This window comes from Ylistrum balloti, unplaced genomic scaffold (genome assembly GCF_031769215.1).
Source record: "Ylistrum balloti isolate Yb309-2 unplaced genomic scaffold, AGI_CSIRO_Ybal_v1 Utg370026, whole genome shotgun sequence".
NCBI lineage: Eukaryota > Metazoa > Mollusca > Bivalvia > Pectinida > Pectinidae > Ylistrum > Ylistrum balloti.
In genome coordinates, this window is record NW_026782091.1 from 1,480,033 (window position 1) to 1,502,725 (window position 22,693).

Genomic DNA, 22,693 nt, shown 5'->3' on the forward strand with positions numbered 1-22,693 from the left:
AGAGTTGAAACACAGAATGTGTAATTCCTCCTGTCAGTAATATGTTGAGTTCTCCCATTTCAAATACAATTTTCATATTTCCGTCCTTACAAATTTAGTTTCAGAAATTTTCCACCAATAATAATATTTATAGTTAGTACCAATGGAAGGCCACTGTGTCTTACTGTCAGGACAGATAACCCTGCATCATGTCACATTAGGCACATATTTTGAACAGCACCTCCTCCTCCTCTCCCCCACATATGGAGAGAAAGCAAGTGAACTATCCACATGCTGCTAGATGGGTTCAGAATAATTTTTGTACCCTGGCAACTGTAAGAAAGTCAACTACCTACTTGGGTAGTGCAGTAGTAATGTCCTGGGTTTGATTCCCTGAATGGACTTAAAAAGGTATAGGGTCACATCCATTATGACTCAAGTCTCTTCTTGGTAATCCTGTCACCCTCCCCTCTCAAGTATAACCTCCTGGATGTTTCCATCCGGCCAACAGAAGTGATTCATAAATGTTGGAATCATTTTTATAATTGTTGAAAAATAAATAAAATTCCTTCATCTCTCTATTTGACCACTTACTGAATTACATGTATGTGTTTAATCACAAACATATATTTATAAATTTTTATATAAAACAGGTATCTATATATTTACTTGGGTGATTTCAAAGACATTAATCACATAAGCAGGAAAGTTTCCATTTCACAATAAAAACTTGAACATAATATACATACACAACATTTTATTTTTAATAAGCATAGCAACAGTTCATAAAAGTTTTCAATCAGACAAAATTTCATCCACAAAAATATCTCTTTCTCTCTCTCTCTCTGTTGTCTCTCCCCTTTCTTTCTTTGTCTTATCATACATAACAAATGATGAAAAATTGCTACTGTGCATGTTTTAAGAATTTTCCTTAAAAATGTACATCTGTATCCCTGCATACACACATTATTTTCAGCAGCTACTAGAGTACAATGCTTCACAACAAAAATTCTGTCATAACAATTCAAAATTTCATTACCTAACATGCAATAATTGTGATGACCAACTATGCATCCATTCACTTCAAACCTGATGCATTCCATTTTGTCTCGTCGAATCAAATTAGACAAACTGCAATACATTTTGTCTCATCCAATCAAACCGTACATGGCATATACGGTTCCATCCAGTAAATTTTGACCTGAGATAGTATGTTTTGTCTCATCTAATCATGGTCTTCTCCAATCAGTGCTGACAGCAGTATCAAAGATCTGGTTCAATTCATTGCAGTTTGGCACATCCAACCAATAAATTCTCGATAAAGTGGGAACATTCCGCCTCATGGTAATCTAACTGTTCCTTCTTTCACAATCGCACGAGACAGATTTCTCGTCAGGGCTAGGCGGAGTAAGGCCAGTTTTTCCTTCTCACGCACATCTATGTCCTATAAATAAAAACCAAAATACAGGACTTGGTGAGGATCCCCGTAATACAGTATAACTTGTGTCTCATATGGAACCTTCAATTTCGTCATGACATGTTCTAGGGGTGCAAGGAGCGAAAGTGAATGTAACCCCTGGTGTATTGAGGATGACAATTACAGATAGACTTACTGCTATTTAAGAATAAAAAATTTAATAAATAAGATGTAGGTAACAAGTAAATTATAAAATGAAGTTATTTATGAAAGAACTGGATAGTCTTTTTAAGCTGGTCTCTATGCAGCAGTCCACCTCTGTGCCTAGTTCGTTCCAGAGTGAAACGATTGTGGCTTGTGAGGGAGTGTTGCTGTGAATGGTGTCTAAGAGTATCTTGAGATGCATGCACAGCCACATGTGCTTGATGCACACATGCACAAACAAGGATTATGTATTGAGAATACATGGCTAACATGCCCGTCTCACACCCCACTCCTCCATGTCTCTAGTGGCATAATTCAGAACAGTTTGAATGTTGGACTAAATCAAAGGCAAGTTTAAGACAACATCATGCTCCCAGCAAGGTTTATAGTTATAAATATATCTATATGCCACCATTACAGAAAGTAGATTAAGATACCCCTGAAGAAAGATCAAATTCTGGCAGCTCTTCTCAGGTCAACTGATCACTTAACAATGTTTAGAAGTACTCATTCCCAGAATTTGTGAATGATGGTGAACTGTCTTTTACATCCACCCACAACTTAATTTTTCCCAGTTGAATTATCAGATACTGCTTATGGATAAGCTATTAGTATGAATTTGAATTGAAAGGTGCAATTCACTTGTTTGTCTTTTGTAAACCTTAAAATTGCAGGTGGTAGTCTTTGTTGGTGAACTTTTAGTCCCCGAGGTTTGCCATAATCTCCCATAAAATGATAATCAAATTTTAATTGTGTCATGACTGAGAATAGTAATCATGTGTACTTGACTTTTTGTTTTAATCAACCTGTACCTTAAAATGAATAATATTAATGTATCTCCACAATCAATGTTTTGACATTGAGGTTTCCTCCATTTTAGTCCATTCCTAATATATTTAGTCACCTAGCATTACTGATGAGTCCAAGGTGAACCAAACTCTGTCTGTATGATGACGTTAAATTCATTGTTTGGCTATGCTGTATCTTGTTTTCAACATATACTGAAGGTTGATATACTTTTGTGTCTTTTATACATCTCTCTAAAGACTGTCTACCAAACACTATCAACCCTAAGCTATATCTTTGATACTGACCTTGAATTCCCTCATTAACTCCTCCAGACAGTGCATAAGGTCAAAGGTCTGACTACTGCTGAATATAACCTACAACATAAAACAGACAAGGAATATATAAGAGGAACACTATATTATTCTATCACAGATAACAATAATGTGATAGAATAATTACTTGTCTCACAAAAGGAGAAAGAAATTTTTATCAAAAAACAAATCTTCATTTCCGAAGTTTTCATTGTCAAAATTTGAATTTCTAACCAATATTTTCGAAACCAATCCCAAGAAGAATGACTCATTTCATGAACTCACCTCTTCTGCTTCCAAAAGTGGAATGGCATCCACAAGCAATGTCACCCAGAACCTGAAACACAAACATTTTATGTCCTGTATCGTAACCGAGTAATGATAAGACAAACTCTACAACATACACACATTGTAACCAATTAAAACCTATTGAAAGACTGAAGTAAGGTAAACGTAATTCCTTCACGTGCGGTTTTCTTTCACAGAAGATTTTGCAATTGAAACCAATTACCAAGCGTTCATCCTCGCAAAATATGACAGTTGTGTAGGGTGAGAGCAGTCAGTACCTTTCGATAAAGTCAATTGCCACAAAACATTTAGTGCAAAAGAAATTTTGGTTTACAGCATGGTAATAGTGCTGTGTTGGCATGGCAGGTACTTACCGTTTTGGAGCCAACCTTGCCTGTAGTAGGGAGAGCAACAGTTGGCCAGCAGCCTGAAATTCTTTTTCCTCATATAACTTGTGGAACTCACGATATTTCCCTGGAGAGTTAGAATTAGATATCTCTAAATAAATTCACTATATCAATTAAACAGAATAATTACAATACCCTTCAGTTGATGCTTCAATGGATTTAAAAGTTGCTGTTTGAGAATTTGAGCTTCAAACATAACTTCATTATCTATATCGTCTTTCAAATTCAAAAAGATAACATTATTAATATTGTGATAAACTACAAATGTATGAGGCGTGAAAAATCTAGATGGATATTGTTTATCAACTGCATATGTAGAGGATCCGAGTTTTCATTTCATTTTACCAAGTAAAGTTTGTTACAGCTATTTATAGAGAAATACTTGATGGATCTCAGTCAAATTTCATATGTAGGCTCCCCTCAGTCCCTAAGGAAGTCATCTTGTATTTAAAAAATGAAAGTGTGTTATCTTCTTGAGGAGTACTGGATGAACATCTTTCAAATTTCTTATAAATGCTCCCCTTATGCCCTTAATTGTACCCATTTGATTTTTGCAAAAAAAAAAAAAAAAAAAAGAAGACAAACTGGATTCCAGGGGACCATCTTGGCAGTTAAAAGATCATTATCACTATTTCTGCTAAGGAATATTCAAATTTCTTATCATTAAGAAGAAAGGAAAAGATCCAATCAAGATCAAACCATGGTGGACACCGAGATCCCTCCGAGATCTCTTATTTTATCATATAAACCCATCTGATAATGGAAGGCTATAAACTTCTGGATTCATTTATCAATTCAACGACCGAAAAAGTTATAATAAAATAAAATTTTACCTAGAAATGTGAGTCGGTTACTTAACAACATGGAAGGTCCTAGATTGTCGATGAGGTCAAGGTTGGAGAAGCTACCTTTCTCGCTGTACTCGAACAGGAATCTTTATATACATAAGAAACAGCAGCCATGAAAAACAGCAAATAACATTTCAAATTCTCATACCATGAAATATTCATCTATGTTAAATACTGCCCTTTACAGTATGCTATTCTACTGTAGAATATTTATTTCATGTTTGACCTAAGTTTGATACTGCCCTACCCAGTATGGTATTCTACTGAAGAATATCTCTGTTTCATGGTAATTTTATTTTCTTTATTTTGAGGGAACAAACAACATATTCACATATATAATCTGTCAAAGCTTTGATATGAATCGTTAGCAATATACGATTCCACACGTTTTGTTAATCAAGGAAGTCAAACGCTCACAAAATAATATTTTCAAGAGAAGCCACAAAATTTCAGACCCATAAAGGATATGATTTTAATGGTATGTGTACAAACCTATACGTTAACATGCCTGTCTTGATAAAACTGACATCTCTGGGAGTCAGTAAGTTAAACAATAGTCAAACAATATTTACTCAAAAGTTTCTATAAATATTAATCAAAAGATACTACAGTGGCTAAACACTGTTTTCTACATGCAGGTTGACATCTGTCAACAAAGAAGGCATGCTTGATACTCCAGGGGTTACTATCACTTTCACTCTCTACACCCCTGGAACATTTCATGTCAAAACTGAAGGTTACATGTATGACACCTTGTGTATAAATTAAGAAAACTGGTTTGTTCCTTTGATGTACATCAAACAAATCTGGAGTTTGCTTAACAGTATAATGTAATGGCTTTGAAGTTGGGTGTCGTCCCTTTATGATCTTCAAAGGAGCATTTTAGTCTGTGATTGGTAAGATTTTCTTTTCCTGAAATCCAATCTAGACCAATCTAATTACTTCTCATGTGTCTTAAATATTGCCATGAAATGTTCCGAGAGTGTAGAGAGTGAAAGTGAGGATATTCCCTGGAGTATTGAGGATGTAAACAAGGTTATATGCTGCTTAGATATGACCAATATAAAAAAGTGAAGAAATTCACAAATTTGTCTTTTTTCCAGATGCAGTCATTTTTTATACTCACCGTTCTGCTATCACTGTGGAAAGGGCTACATCCTGAAATTGAGGTACATTAGTATCAAGACAAAATTATCTACTTAAATCAAATTGAATCAAGAATAAATTTGATATCAGTACGATATGACAACACGCCAATATTCAACATTCTCCAATTAAAGTTGCCAAAGAAATGCTATATCATTGTCATGTAATAAGCCCGCCTTTCTACAATGAATGAGGCTTATTTCAGTTTGAATTGTCAGATCTAGATATTTGTCCTATCTGATATTATGGGGTTGTTGCATCATCTACATTTCTTATCAAAATATTGATTTCTCTTGTTGACCTTGACCCTTCCACACCTTCACTAACAAAATGCTTGCCTAATCCTCTAGAGGTACTCTGAAAACTAACCTTAGACTTGAGGAACCAGGTGAGTGCAGCACCAAGTCGTTTATGTTGCATATGTCTTCTTCCCATCACCTTACAGATGGACTTGGCTACGGATAAAACATAACCACATTAGTTTATCATCTTACAGATGGACTTGGCTATGGATAAAAATTGCCAACATTATAATAGCATATCTCTTTGTGAAATTAAAATATGAATACTGTAACAAAATTGTAAGGTGACATTTTCAAATCTTTATGAAAAATATGCAAAATATATCAGGGGAGATAACTTGTTTGACATGTGACATAAATACAATACCTTGTTCTACTAAGTTCCTCTCCTGGCATATGTGTAACAGTTTCTGGGCTTTCTTTTCTGATTCTATAGAAATGTTTTCCATGAAATGTTCCAAATATTTCCTATAAAGGAAACGTAATATCAACTTTAATATATTTTCATATCATGGAATAGTGACTTCAAAATGAAGGTTTGAAAATGATTTACTTTTAAAACATTTCTAAACCATAGGCTTTTTATTATGAAAAAATGACTCACTATAAAACATACTCTGAAACTAACAATGTTTACTGTATAGATTCAAGCAGAAACTAGCACATATTCTCGTAACTAATCAGCTTTACATCTTTCAACATAAATCTGGTTGAATTCCATTATGAAATCTTTAGATGCAGTCAGCATCGTGAATTCAAAATAATGTTACCACAAGAAATATATCAAGACATCAAATATTTACCAAAAATTTTGTGTTTTTAATGATTTAATTAACCAGCAACCCTTTTAGAAATACTTACCTTCCAAACTCTGGACAGTGGTCAAGATAGCTGACCCCTACAATCCATAGACTGAAAAATCATGAATCAAAATGAATTAATTACCATAACAAAAATTGCTTTCAGTAAGAAAATGTTTTGTAGATTGTTGACTAAACATGCACAGCATATCTAGGATGAAGTTCCTTATTTTGTGATCTAGGCCAGACATGTTTGTGCAGTGCCTCACATTATGCTTTGTAATGTGTTAGACTTATTATGTCATGGTCATCCCAGCAGAGTAATGAGTTTTCCTATTGTTAATTTTTTTGTAGTTCAATGAAATACATATTTTGCATCTTTAAAATCTTTAATTGCAACTATTTTATCACCTTTCCAACACAAAAATAGCATTGGCGATTAATAATTATACCTATTGTGGCACAAATGCTCGACCCCCAACCTCTGACCTGTAGTTCTACAGTTTTTGTTTAAAAGTAGAGATTTAAATATGTAATTTGACAGTAATATACTCTAGCAGATTTGTTTGGGGTGATATGATAGGGTATGGGTAAATCTAGATTTTAGGGAATACTTCCCATTGTGGAAAGAGGAGAATTTTTTATCTTCACTGAAAATATGGACAGACCTCTTGGTCAGAAATCCAATGAGGGACAGAGTAAAACTATGTATAGATTATGTGAATAAAATAGGACAATATTGAGGTGAGATTGATATTTCTTTTCTATGGTGGCATTATTTGAAAATATGTTAAGTAAATATACAAATTAGTTCTGTTTTCGGGAAAATCTCCTCTCTCTTTTAGGGAAATTATCCCATGATTTCATTACATCTTCTTGATGGGGAACTAGTTTATAGTCAGAGGGGAAAAAGACTTGCTGACTACTACCCTTTTTTGGTAGTAGAATTTGTCTAGATTAATCCCTGTAGAGAATGTATAAATATAATGGAGAAATAACAAGAATGTCATCAAGAGGTATCATTTTCGTATAAAAATTTATGAGGGATCTGAATTCATGGTTGGCTGTCATGTATTAATGCAAAAATAAATTTCATACAGGATTTAAGTGATTTACAGTCATCTTTTCTATCACACAAATTATAATTTTACAGACCATCCTTCACAGCTTATAGCTAAAATCATTCTTGTTATAAACAATATACCTGGTAACGAGAAATCCAGAGGATCTTACCCTTGTGTCGATATAATATCGTCCAATGAGTTAAATGATTTGATAAGTCACAAGTATTAAAGCTAGTGACATATCAAATTAATCATCAAGTGAAATAAATTCCATGCTATATCAACACAAGTGTCAGATTCTATTTATCATACAACTCAAATTTCTGCAAAATAAATGAAATCTCAAAAAAAAAACCCCAAAAAATCCTATTAGATAAGCTTATTTGAATTTTAGACTTCTGGTATTTTTTTCAGAGCTGATACAATAATGTGACGTCATCAAGACATGACTTAAACATGACTTGTTACATGTCTTATGATATTTACAATATGACTGTATGACATAACAGTTATCTGATAAATTACTGTAGTACCTTTTATGCGACATCAGACTTGTTGCATATTCCAACAACAGAAACTCTCTCAGATTGGAACCAAATCTGTAACACAAAATAATATCATCGTTGGAAACAGAATACAAGGTAGATAATTTCATTGCTTTGAGTTCATCGACCTAGAAATATATGGAATATATGATTTCCTTCATTTAATCAAAGTACTGAAAGTACTGGTATGCTAAGACCATTAAAAAATAAATTCTTTATTATTAGCTTGCTATATACTGAAACCAACTATATGCAAGCAGTAAATCATTGCAGCCCATCAAAACTGACCAGCAGATATCAGAAATAACAAGCTTAGTAGTATTACTTATGAAATACATGTCCCAAGTAGGCTCCAAGATAGGGAAGTTGTCCATTTCTTTGGATACATTGTAGGGAATGTTGATCTTGGACACCATATTATCACTTTAAAGACTGCGTATCTTATTGGTTTAAGACCATTAGTTAGACCATCATGCAAATAACATGCTACATACAAATATTGAACTGCTTCATTTTCCAGATTGTTTGTAAATGACTGCATAAGAGTGCCAATTTTCTAAAACAAACATGATTTGTCACCATAACTTAAAATAGAAGATGCCTATTCTTCCGGAACACCTGGTCTTATTTTCCTTGTACTTTTTCAGGGAATCTTCAAGTAGATATTGTCTTTGTTTCAATTTTACACTTGTTTTGCTGGTTCTACAATTCTGTTGACATGTTTATATATTCTTTGTTCTCTAAAACTTGTCGCAAGATATTTTATTCCTCTTGTATTATCATTTTTTAACATCCTTACAGTGACCTTGAACCTTGAAATTTGCAAGATGTGAATATCTTTTAGGTTGTGAAATTTGATAGAAAAACGAGGGTAATGCAAAGGAAAACATCCCCATGCAACTATCCGTTTTTTTACTGTAATCTTGATCTTTGACATCTGACCCTGAATTTCTAAAGAAACCGACTTCTCATAAGGGATACATGTTCCAAATTTGATTAAGGTATACTAACTGTCTTAGTCTCAATGCGTTTACAAGGTATTCATGCAAGTATTCAATCCTCAAAATCATTACTATATCCTCTCCACATTGCCCAGGGATAACTGAAACTGTAATCCAAATGATAACTAATACCCCCAACACCCACAGCCTTAGTTATCTCCCCATGGTGACTTTTGCACAGAAACATCCTCTGAAACACAGCGGCATGTGCACGTTCCCTAACATTCCTGCAAAGTTTTGTTGAAATTGGTCCACAGGTTTAGAAGTTGACCGACATGCAAAACCTGTCTATATTGACCAGTTGCCATGGCAATCAATATTTTGAGGGAAAATGGTGCATGCACATCTACACATTGTCCTGAATATTACTGTAAAGTTTCATTGGAGTTGTCCAGACAAGATGTGTCTACAGACAGACAAACAGATGGATGGACGGATAGACAACCTGATTCCAGTTTACCCACCTTTTGGTGGTATAAGAATGCACAAGAGTACTTACAAATTCCATGTGGACAGACATCATTGAAAAATAATAATGATAATAATAAAAACATGATAAAGATACTTATATCTTGTTTTATTAAGTTTTTAGATATAGTATTCTTTCCATGCTTTGATCAGCATTGTAATCTTGTCAAGTCAATATCCTAGTACAAGATTGCATACACAAAATTGTTGTAGGTAGACTTTTAAGATAAATAAAAAAAAAAAATACATGCCTAAGTTTAAATGAAGGTTTTAAACAGAAGTCATATTATGTTCAGTATACAGTGCTTTTTCTAGACAATTGTAAACTATAAACTCGGTATACAGCGATCTTTTCTACACATTTGTAAACAACAAACTCAGTATACAGTGATCCTTTCTACACAAACTTGGTATAATAAGTGAATCTTTCTACTCAAGTAAATTGAAGATTGTATACAAATTTACTACAAATGCAGCATACAATGATCTTTTCCACATTTTTTTAGTTTCTGCCATTTGTTGATTCTTCTTTTGTGATGGTAAATATATTTCCGCCTTTAGAGAGTACTGTGACCTTAAAAGACAACATGGTTGTTAGCATCTCCTCAAGTGATTAATCATCTTCAACATCTAATTGGAGGCCGGAAAGAAGGACGTTTTTCTCCACCATAAGGTCCTCAAATCCATTGTTGGTCACCATGGCCAATTCCAACTTAGAAGAATCAATAGAGATACCTTCTACCATTCCCGATTTCATTTCTTGAAGGACATCCACCTGCTGAAAGAGAGTAAGGGAAATAAATAACTATATTTCATTATTGCTATGATTGTGTGCAAGAAATATACACTTCTGTATAAGCTTATAGTCTTGAACTTCCCAATAGGAGTCTATATTAAATATATTGTAATTGTTTTGACGTTCAGGACTGTCAAATTATTAAGCGATGGACAGCTAGCAAAATAATAATATCTTGACAATGGTCATACAGAGATTGAATCATAAGTTAAATTTGTGTGATAAATCTGTGCAGTATGATAATTTATTTTGACGTTTGTATTTCAAAAATCATTTTGACTTGAAAAGTAATGTGTAATTTAATTAATTACATTGGACCGTCATGTAATGGTAATGCCATTTTCATAATGTAATTGTAATTTAATTAATTACATCATCATGTAATTGAACCCATGCCTGTTACAAACAGTAGCTGTCCTAACTGATCCTAAAATTAACTTTGGCTACGTCTATCACAAAATTAACTTTGGCTGTCTATTACAAATGCCACATTTAGCTACAGTAGAGGTATTTCAAAAATGTATGTCATTGTAGCTGAAAGAACATAATTAATGGTTACTTAACCAGAACTACAGTTCTGAACAAACCACTACAAAGCCTGGTTAAATGTACTAAGAAAATGTCCTCTCAATTAATCAATTTCATTGATTATCGACATCTTATTGTTGTACTTACGGTCACTTGAATTTCTTAAAGTTTCAATTTGACTTTTAATAAGGCCCAAAGTGATAATACTGCAATGTCTTAATTAGCTCTCGAGGGGTATTGGTTAGACTATTTATCCCATTTCATTCCATTCACCATGGAAACAAAACTCTAAAACGCTAAAAAAACAGTCGACAAGTAATGACAAATATTGTGCCTAGGGCTGGGTAAAATTGATGAATCAAAAGTATTGAACTGAAAGTGGACGCAGTTGACATAATACTGAAATTTCTGAGATGAACAAATAAAGTACATATATTAAAAGTTCAGGCATAATAAGAATTGTACCAATTACACTTTACACATTCACACTGGGACCTTACACTTTACACAGTCACACTGGGACCTAACACTTTGCTAGGTTTATCCTAATCTTCATTAAAACACTTTCCGGGATTCAGATGTTAATTGACATCTTCATTATTCCCAATCTTCATATTGTAATCGTTCACATGCATCACTCTTCAACAGAATCAACGAGACATCATGTCAGAAAGACAAAAACTAAATTTAAGCTAAAACTATATATATTAACTTCACATGTAAACCTTACAATTGGCATAGCTGTAGAGTTCCCGTACGATTTCATACCCTGGACTTGGGGTACTTATAAATTATCTCCGATCAGAAATTTGAAAGAGCTAGATCTACAATAGCACAGACAGTGACCGATATTTTAAAGTAAAATCGATATATTAGCGTAAGTAGTACAGTACAACATTACGGATAAGTTTTTTTCTGTTTAATTTCAAATCTGTTGGGCCACTGACAGAAGTGACTGCGATGAGACCATTATGAAACGATCATTCAAAAATAAATCCATTTCAAAATACTGAAATACTTTACGGAAGGAACAAAAATGTGCTAGATGCTTACATAACATTTTTCAAATGCATACTGCTTCAAAGGAAAAGTCTTGAAAATATTTTGAAAAAAAAGTGCCATGGCGGCAGTGCCCAGCTTGCGCGTCGCCGTCGAGTCTAAATTCAATACATGCGATGGCTCATTTCAAATGAATTGTTGCAAAAAAATGCAATTGCTAGTTCAGTATAAGTATTGACTTTAAATTAAGCTTACATATATATATAGAGTGATACTTACCTACATAAATTACCCGCCGTCTTCTTTCAGCCACCGTCTTCTTTCAGGGTCCAGCAGCACAGAGCACCCCGGCTGTTTCCGTCAAAATTTTATGCTACTCTAAATCATTCTTATTTTAGTTTCATTTTTATTTCCAACTACATATTTCAGTATTTTAATAGTTTTCAATAGTATTAAACGGGAAGTAAATTTTCAAAAAGAAAAAAAAAAGAAAGTAGTACAAATATATATGACGCCCACAATGCATCGCGCGGAAAAGAAAGTTAAGCCGCCATATTGGCATCGCCTCGCAAAATTTACCACCATAAACGTGAGTCTTTGTCATTGTATTTACAAATTTCGATGTCTGATTATAATTTATACACAACACAAAACGTTTTCTTGATGTACAAGTAATGAAGAAAATGTCGATAAGGTTGTTTCATTTAATGACTAGCATCAGCAACTTGTAGGGGCGATAATCCAATGATTACAGTAATGTCCGGCAGATGGAGTAGGAGTAAACTTGCGATTTATGAACCAATGAAAACGAAGTACTGATACTCAGGGGCGACAGCAACATGCTGAAGAGCAATGCTCTTAGCATAAAAAGTATTTACACGAACAGTGAAAACCAACAAGTAAACCTTAGAGAGCCTCTGGGGGTGTGAAACAAACAATGAAATGATAAAATGCGATATAAAGTCAGAGGAACGCAGTTCCCTCTGTACTATTTGCTAACAAAACACGCTATGTTTCGCTGATTTCCTTCATGGCCCTATGTAGGTCATCACCAAACAGCTGTGTTGTTACAGGGTTGTTTATTCAAATCAGGCTTGATCAGATCCCGTCTTCTCTGACTTATCTCTTGCGAACCCGCACTGATAAGCATAAAGCAAAACACGCTATGACTGCTAACGATGCGCACGCATCTCATGGGATCCCGGATGTACTATCCAGGAGTGAATGACAGAATCACTATTAGTTGAAATTTTAATTTTATTTTCTATTTTTGTTTCTGTCTTATTACAGTTTTGAAAAAAATATATCAATACCTGGAAAATGTCTGCGTACCACACTTCATGAACTTTAGATCTTATCAGTGATATGAGTTGAAAAAGTGTTGATACCTTTATGGTGTCCCACCTAAACTTTAGGTTAGTTCTTAGTTCCATATGAAAAAAAAAATAAAAGCTTACTGGAAACCATGTATAGCACAACAAATTTCTGTACATGAAAAATTACAGAGATACTACATCTAAATCAAAGTTGAAGTATATCAATTTTACCAACAGAGTCACTTTATTGTTATCACAGAGACAATGGTAAACAAGATGTTTTTTCGTGACATATAAGGATGTAGAGAAGATATTTACCTTGCACAAATCTCACCATTCTTTGTAAAATCTAGAACGTCCCTGTTTAGCGGATGTATTTTTGCCTTTGAAAAACTGGAACTAAATATGACTTCATTTTGTATCATGTAACTATCCAAAAAGATTTGTATAATGTAACTATTACTAGAATTTGTATAATACGACTATCAAATTGGAATTATAGATCTGACCTTCAATGTATTATTTGTCTATTAACATTAATCATTTCATTAAAATTAATTTTCAAGTTAATCACATGCATATATTTTACAAGACAATAAAATGTGTTTTAAGGTATTTTCATTCAAGATTCAAAGCACTTGATGTCCTATTAATTAAAACAGAAAGGTAACGACATCAAAAACCCATTAAAATGTTCCAGGACTATTGGTAATATATGAGTGAGAATTGATGATCAGGTTTGGTGTATTTACATTTCTAGATGTTTAGTTTATAGTTTCTAATTGAAACTGTTATTGTATGTAGTGTTGTTTTTTTTTTTCATTGTTTACATATACATTGTAGTTTGCTGACTATGTACTTACTTCTGAATAATTTACATTTAATTTCATCTTTGCTGATTTTTAATTAAGTTTATATAGTGTTTGTATGTGATGTTCAGTGTCTGGTTATATCTTTTAGCTCTGTTTATGCTCAGTAATATTTTCACACACATTTACAGCAAATAAAAAAAATTTCCCTGAGCTTAAAAGTTTGCAAATTTACCCCAAATAAAGCAAAGATCAGGAATATTTGTGTGATTTCAAAAAGTCATCAGTACATTATCCTATACACTTTATAAAGGCAGAGACAGCCTATGAAATTCAACTAGATAAAAAAGAATACACAACTTGTGGTAGTTTCAAGTATCAGATACAGTTTTTATACATATGTATCACCCTGTTAATACACAATTATCTCCACAGTGTAAGCTTATTTTTTCATACAGAGAATAGAGCCAGTTCCATATGTAGGAGCTTGGGTTGATTTGCAAATATATTACACTTGAACTGAAAGGTAAAAATCTCAATCACAACGAGCTGAGGATGATCCTGTCCTGATCAAGTCCTCGGGGCGAAACCAGTAAATATATAGTAAAAATACACTACTCTTATCATCCTGAGCTTGATGCAATTGATTTTTACCTTTTAGTTCCGACTACTTTTCAATCGCCCGGCATACCTGGAAGTATCCAAGCTAGGGATAACAGAACCAACACCACAAGAAGTACGGCATTGGTTGTATTCCCTCCTGGATATTTACACTTGAACTGGGTACATCTTTGACCTCTGTACGTGGTATCTTTTGTTGGAAAACTGCCTATCGGTATTAAGATTTAAATAACTTATCAATTAATAATATTTTGAAATATATGGTTATACACAGTATTGAAAAGGTATGCTTATAGAGAATTTTTGCAGAAAAATGCTTTTTTATTTCATTTTACCGATCAGTGATACTCTGAAAACTTGAAAACGAGCAAACTACAAATAGAACCTTATCCAGAAATTAAGCTTGTATTTTCTTATTATTATAGAAATTAGCCACATCTTATTTTCAAGTTTTTAGGATAGTGTGTAATGGAAATTTAACCTTCACTCATTCACAGTACTGCAATGTTATATTACATGTATGATATAAGATAATATGTACAGGGTATTATTTCACCGTCAACAGGGTACTTGTATCGAAAATAAAATCCTACAGTGAATTACAATTTTTGTATATCTGGTGGGCCATTGTTCAGGATAATGTTGTCATTATTACAAATCTCATCTCACAAATAATTCTTACGTCCTGTTTCAAATCTCTACTATAAAATCATGAAATTCATATTCCTTGAATTCAGGGGTACTCTAAATTCACACATTTACTTGTTCACCATACACAGTATATGGATTATAGTAGTACATACAGTGGGGTTTGTGAGCAAGATATATCTATGAAATAAACAAGGAGAGTGCCATTTTAGGTCAGCTGCGAAAAATCTGATGATGATCAATAGGGATCACTTCTGGCATCAATCAATTTCTTCTCAAAAAACTCTGAATTGGTTTCAAAGAAATTTTGCAGAAACTTTCCCTGGCGAAAGATGAACAAAATAATGAATTATATGGTCCCCATCCCACAGGGCCCTGAGGGGCAGGGGTCTGAGGGGCAGGGGCCTGGGCAGATTGGCAGGGCTCAACACCCAGATATGGTAGAATAAAATGCCTTCATTGATGGAGGCATCTTTAGGTGTTTTACTCTTCCATTGGAACCCTTTGTGATCCTGGCTGACCCCCAGGAGCTGATGGGCTGGTCCAGGTATGGTAGAATAAAATACTCTTCATTGATGGAGGCATCTTTAGGTGTTTTACTCTTCCATTGGAACCCTTTGTGATCCTGGCTGACCCCCAGGGGCTGATGGGCTGGTCCAGGTATGGTAGAATAAAATGCCTTCATTGATGGAATCCTCTTAAGGTGCTTTAATTACCAAAGGAGATCGAAGGAAGTTGATTTTACTGTAATTTTCACAGAAAAATTGCATCTTTAAGCAAAATTGGAAATAATTTTGTAAGAATTGTTATTAGTAAAGGATGACAGTTTTGATGGTATGCAGGTATTGACACTGACTGACTATCATCAATGTCACAATTTCTTTTTCATGACACTTGAAAGCTTAAAATCAATATTGCTTATCTCAGGTGATCAGCAAGGTCGCTAGGCCTCTTGTTGGAAAACCATAAAATGTAAGCTCCACGAAAATATATGATTTCAGAGTATATGTTAATTATTTCTTTATTCCTATTAATATTCTATACATTAAATATAATTACATCATATAATATCATATCAGATATGCAAATTAATGTCACTTTCTGGTTAATATCACATTTTCTTGAAAGAATGATTTTTACCCTATTAATATTATCTTTATATAGATTTTTACATTCAAGATCTGCTGGTTGATGTTCATAATTATATTTGTATCATATTTTTTTTGTGAGTTACAAATAGATATGTTTTTAAACCATATAATAGTTGATTGTTGTGAATGCAGCTTGGTTAGAAATATTTGTACCGTTATATTTCAGGCACTTCCACTTTTTTTGTCTAAAGTTTACCACGTAGATTACTCAAGGATATATTCATACAATGTACATTATATGTATGCTTCCTCCAATCAGCTAATAGCCTAACTTTCGGAAATCTTTTCCATCATTTTCAATTTGAAAGTAATCATACAAATTTGGTGGTGTTGAAATATATTGTGCCTTAAACTGTCACCACCCCATCCTTGGTTACATCCATATTGCATGAAGACTGCTGGGGTTTTATTTTAAAGTCATGATTGATCGCGTACTAGGAAGTCATGTCACTTTAAATTGGTAAACAACTTTACTGAAGTCAAGATTGATGGTGTCACTTCAATCAGGAATCAACATTAACAAAAGTAAACATTTATCATGTACCTGGTACCTCACAAAATTATTGGAGACATTACTGAAATAACAAGCCAAAACTGACAGAATTATTGAAGATTTTACTGAAATTACACGGCACAACTGACAGAATTATTGAAGATTTTACTGAAATTACACGGCACAACTGACAGAATTATTGAAGATTTTACTGAAATGCATTGTTGAATACATTGAACCCTTGAAGACTTCAACAAAATCACATCATGTTGAATTCACAACACCATAAATCTGTTTTGTGGTGATTCAAACATATAAATTAAACAGGAAAATATAGTTTTCAAATAACTGAACAATAAATTACTTTAAATCATATTTTATTCATGAACAAGAGATCCCAGAGGGATCTTGGCGCCCACCATTTGAGGATCTGTTTTCAGTTCTTGAAGATTTGTTTATTTTTTTTTGTTTGTTACAGGTGTTGTAAATGTTCATGAACTGGTCTTCATTGAATGTACTCAATGATGGCACAAGATATTTTTATTAAGCACCTATTAGCAAATATCATTTGAAAAAGATCCCAAAGTATTATTAGATAGCAGTCAGTTACAGGTGGATAATGGACAATACGCTTGTGTTGTATTACTGTCGACATCCAAGATGGCTGCCTGTGGGCCACCTTGATTTCAAATCAGTCCAAAAAAGGTACAATGCACAACTAGGGACCAAGGGAAACCAATATCTATGAAATATCAGAAGGATCCATCCAGTACTTCCTCAGATATAGCAGTAACAAGATTTTACTCTCAAAATCCAAGATGGCTGCCTGTCAGCCAACTTGATTTCGGATCAGTCCAAAAAGGTATAATGCACAACTTGGAACCAAAGGGAACCTGTATATGAAATTTGAGAAAGATCCATACAGTACTTTCCAAGAAATAGCAGTAACAAACTTTTACATTCAAAATCCAAGATGGCCACCTGTCTGCCATCTTGAATTCGAATCAGTCCAAAAAAGGTACAATGCACAACTAGGGACTAAGGGGAAACTGCATATGAAATTTGAGAAAGATCCATCCAGTACTTTTCCAGAAATTGCGGTAACAAACTTTTACTTCCAAAATCCAAGATGGCCACCTGTCGGCCATCTTGAATTCGAATCAGTTCAAAAAAGGTACAATGCACAACTAGGGACTAAGGGGAAACTGCATATGAAATTTGAGAAAGATCCATCCAGTACTTTTCCAGAAATAGCGGTAACAAACTTTTACTTCCAAAATCCAAGATGGCCACCTGTCGGCCATCTTGAATGCGAATAAGTTCAAATAAGGTACAATGCACAACTAGGGACTAAGGGGAAACTGCATATGAAATTTGAGAAAGATCCATCCAGTACTTTTCCAGAAATAGCGGTAACAAGAATTGTTTACGGACGGACGGACGACGGACCACGGACGCAGGGCGATTTGAATAACCCACCATCTATTAGATGGTGGGCTAAAAATAAAAGACACACAAAAACCAATTGACACTGTTATTTAAAAAGATTATTTCAATTGCAAACATACAAACATTAATTTGAATGAAAAAAAGAATTCAACTAAAAAAATGTATACCTAGTTTTATATGATATGACAAAATGATATACTATGTATTTATTTTGTCATACTTGAGGTTGGCGGGGGTGGATGGGGTTTGGGGATGGGGGCAGGGGGGGGGGGTAATAATTTTCGTGAGGTAGTTCAATTGCACATCACACAAAATTGATATACAGTATTATGTCCTTCAGTATTTTTATCATGGAGCTGATCCTAGTCTGTTTAATTAATCAGAAATTCTAATAAATAAGCATTTTAATTTGTCTGGGATGTTTTTCTCTCCTTTTTTGTCTTTTGTGTGTGTTAATTCAATCTTTCTGACATGTAATGGTCAGATTGCTTGACAGACAAGACACCTGAAGATTTATTCTGACACACACTGGTCAGATTGTTTGACAGACAAGACACCTGATGATTTATTCTGACACACACTGGTCAGATTGTTTGACAGACAAGACACCTGATGATTTATTCTGACACACACTGGTCAGATTGTTTGACAGACAAGACACCTGATGATTTATTCTGACACACACTGGTCAGATTGTGTGACAGACAAGACACCTGATGATTTATTCTGACACACACTGGTCAGATTGTTTGACAGACAAGACACCTGAAGATTTATTCTGACACACACAATCCTAGGTGGATCTGAAGGATTCTAGCAGAGCTCCATAGACGATAGGTACTAACCACTAAATAAAGGATGGAGCATCAACACCAAGGATTCTGTGATCGGTAGTTTTATTAGGTTGACATGTTTCGGCTGGCTAGATTGGCTGTCACCAAAACAACGGTACAAGTATTGGCATAGCTAAGCTTAAAATTACTGTTCAGCCATGACGTAATAACGCATTATCTTGATCACGTGATGATAACAATACAGTTTGTTACACTATACAATGTAAAGGAACAATGGTAGCTATAGATTATATAAAATACAAAAATGGTACAGCGATGCTGTTTATAAAGTAATTGAAATGTTCTGTAACAATTTTTAAAGGTAAATTAGAAGTTCTAAATGTGCTGAGAGTACCCATATAGCCTGTAGCTTTTGTAATCCATCGTTGATACCCTAACACCAAGCATTCACAGTAACACAGAGGTGTTAAATTTTGTCACAAGAAATTTCAATATTATTGCCACTCCCTAATAACGCTTCAGGACAAATTGGTTGAAATCTACCCAGGCATTCAGAAGGAGTAGCATTTTGGAGCATAAGATTGTCTAACTTCCCCATTTGGGCCTCCCCCCAGTTCCCTAGGGTTCAAATCAATTTTCTTAAGTTAAGAAATGATGACATACCCACAATGATATTTCATACCACATTTGGTGAAAATTTGTTCAAGCATTAATGAAGAGTAGCATTTTGAAGCAAAATATTGACTAACTTCCCCATTGGGGGCCCCACCCTTAAGTCCCTAAGGGCCAAATTAACTTTCTGAATTAATAATTATTTGCCCAACTCTACTGATGTTTCAGATAAAATTTGAATTAAGCCATTTATCTAAGCATTAAGGAAGAGTAGCTTTTTGAAGCAAAATGTTGACTAACTTCCCCATTTGTTGCCCCTCAGTTTCTTGGGATCAAATCAACTTTTTGAGTTCAAGAAATAATTGCCTACTCAAATTGATGAATCAAGCCAAAGTGTGTTGAAATTTACCAAGGCAGAAAGGAAGAGTTGGGTTTCAAAGCTACTTTCAGCACCTTTACTTTGGGGCCCTGTCCCTCGACCCCTACAGGTCTAATCAAAATTCTGTGTTTAGTAGATGGTAACCCTCACCCACTGATACATCAGACCAAGATTTGTTGGAATCTACCAAGATATGAAAGAGGATTAGGATTTTAAAGAAAAAGTTTATGCACAACATACGATGAACATTGGGTTCTGATGACCTAATGAAATAAAATATTCTGAATTACATTTAAAACATTTTGTTTTCATATAAAGGTATAATAACACAAAGAGTATTATGTATATTAAATTGATACATGAAAATTAATAAAAAATATCAAACCTTGACATGGATCATAAAAACCACCTGTCATCAAAACAATAAAATAAAAAGCCAAAACATAAAAACTCCAATTCAAAGCATCCAGAATTATAAAGACTTAATAGTTAGAAAATAAAACAGAATGTTTATCTGAGTTACATACAAGATCATACAAACCCTCCAAATAAAAAAAAAAATCAACAGGCTTAAGTTGGTTCTATTTCTTGTCAAACTGAACAATAATTAAGGAAGCAAAAAAAAATCCTTAAAAAATACTGAAAAAATCAGTAAAATTCAGAATGAAAGACATTTTCTTCTAAATGCTTTACTCAACAGACAACTGCTGCAGCTTACTTCCCTCCCTATACCTTACTATCTTACTCTACAGATGATCGCGGGAGCTCTGCCCCCTATACCTTACTCTACAGATGATCGCGGGAGCTGTGTCCCCTATACCTTACTCTACAGATGATCGCGGGAGCTTGCTCTGCCCCCTATACCTTACACTACAGATGATCGCGGGAGCTTGCTCTGCCCCCTATACCTTACACTACAGATGATCGCGGGAGCTTGCTCTGCCCCCTATATATTATTCTAGAGATGATCGCGGGAGCTTGCTCTGCCCTCTATATAATATTCTAGAGATGATTGCGGGAGCTTGCTCTGTCCCTTATATGTTACTCTGTTGAATGTGATATGATTGATCTTTGAATGAAAAACCTTTGGTTCATGTTTTATAAAATAATACCCTGGGATATTTAAACAAATACTGATTAAACTACAAGATGTCTGAATAAAGTCCTTATGATGCCAAGGTATACAACTTCGTAAGTAACAGATTTCATCAGCTGTTCTTTGTTGTGTAATAGGAGATGATGTTCTCATACACAACAAATGTGATACAGCATGCAGGCGTCACTCTCAGCAAGCTTGGCAACAGACCCTTGTAGAAACCTCGCCATCCCTCGTACCTGTAAATTATATAAACGGAAAAGATGTTGGACAATCGTGCTAAACTTTTTCTTTTCTGGCTGGCTCCAAAACTGAGCATTCTAAACAAGGAACAGGGTGGAATCAACATATGTGAGAATACTAAGTGAACACTAAAATTGAAGTAACAGTCTTTAACTTAAAAAACCAAGACAGTACCAGTCGGTCATTTTGATTTTTGTGATAACTCCCAAAATTGAATCAACACCAATAACAGGCCCAAAGGAAACCTATACATTGTATAAGAAATTTGAGGACTGCCCATCCAGCACTTCTCAAGCACTAGTAATAACAATTTTCCATCATCAAAATCCATGATAGCAACCTCTCAGGCTTCCTGTACTTAGTTAAAGACCGACAAGCAATGGACAGTTGGATGGATAAGGGAGATTTGAACAGTCTGATGATGATGTGTTGAAAACTGACACTGCAAATATTCAGACGAGATTTCAATGCTGAAAAAAAAACCCCCAAAAAAACCCAAAAAAACCCCCAAAAAAGTCCACAACAAAGAACATGTAACTTGTGGAAAAGTAAGACAATTTCACCACATTACTTTTATGCCCTACAAAACCTTAAATTCCAGATACATTTTTTTATTTGCAAATTCACAAAGTTTATGAGAAGTTATCTTTTAACAAATTTGACCTTTAATATAGGCAAAGTAATTTTATTTCACAAAATTTGTTAAGCTTTCTCCCAGGAGCTTACTAACCACATATATGTGACATGACTCTAGGCCTTTTAGGTTAATCATTACATATCTGACAGTTTTAAACAAAATTGACCTCTGTGACCTTGAATACAGTTTTAGGAAATTTCTTTTAGAAATTCTTATGAACTTGGTCCAGAGAACCTATCAGCCAACTATCATGATTCTAGGCATTTGGTTAATTAGAAGAAGCTGTTGGAAAGAATTTACAAACTTAACTTGTGTGACCTTGAAAAAGTGTCAAGGTCATTTCTTTTGGTACCTAATTTGTAAGACATCATCCCATGAAAATACCAGCCATGTATCACATTTAGAGGTTTTTTAAATTTGAATCCTGTGACCTTCAATATGGATCATTTCTTTCTGCTACCTTTGTCAGACTTTATCCCAGAAACATGCCAGCCACATTCATCTTGCTTGAAAAGTCATTTAAAGGAAAAAATTGAAGCTGGACAGACCAAAA

General features: G+C 34.2%; 1 protein-coding gene across 1 annotated transcript; it reads right to left on the minus strand.

The window, feature by feature from the left end:
• Positions 1 to 721: 721 nt before the first annotated feature.
• LOC132548756 (nuclear pore complex protein Nup85-like) lies at positions 722 to 15,871 on the minus strand. The gene is made up of 11 exons (XM_060212637.1): positions 15,774 to 15,871; positions 8,089 to 8,154; positions 6,553 to 6,603; positions 6,059 to 6,159; positions 5,759 to 5,844; positions 5,370 to 5,401; positions 4,229 to 4,329; positions 3,363 to 3,462; positions 2,986 to 3,037; positions 2,695 to 2,763; positions 722 to 1,423 (listed from the first exon to the last, which is right to left on the minus strand). Exons 1-11 carry the CDS (start codon positions 15,869 to 15,871, stop codon positions 1,319 to 1,321), a joined length of 861 nt encoding a protein of 286 aa, XP_060068620.1. The 3' UTR covers positions 722 to 1,318.
• Positions 15,872 to 22,693: the final 6,822 nt, after the last annotated feature.

Bases quoted from the DNA above. Each gene is read 5' to 3' on its own strand.
- LOC132548756 (XM_060212637.1), bottom strand. From the start codon at position 15,871: ATGCCTCCATCAATGAAGAGTATTTTATTCTACCATACCTGGACCAGC. The intron at 5,845-6,058 runs GTATTGTATTTA...TTTTATCCGTAG, and splicing joins GAGGAACTTAGTAGAACAAG to CCAAGTCCATCTGTAAGGTG. The intron at 3,038-3,362 runs GTAAGTACCTGC...TTTGTGTTTCAG, and splicing joins GCAAGGTTGGCTCCAAAACG to GTTCTGGGTGACATTGCTTG.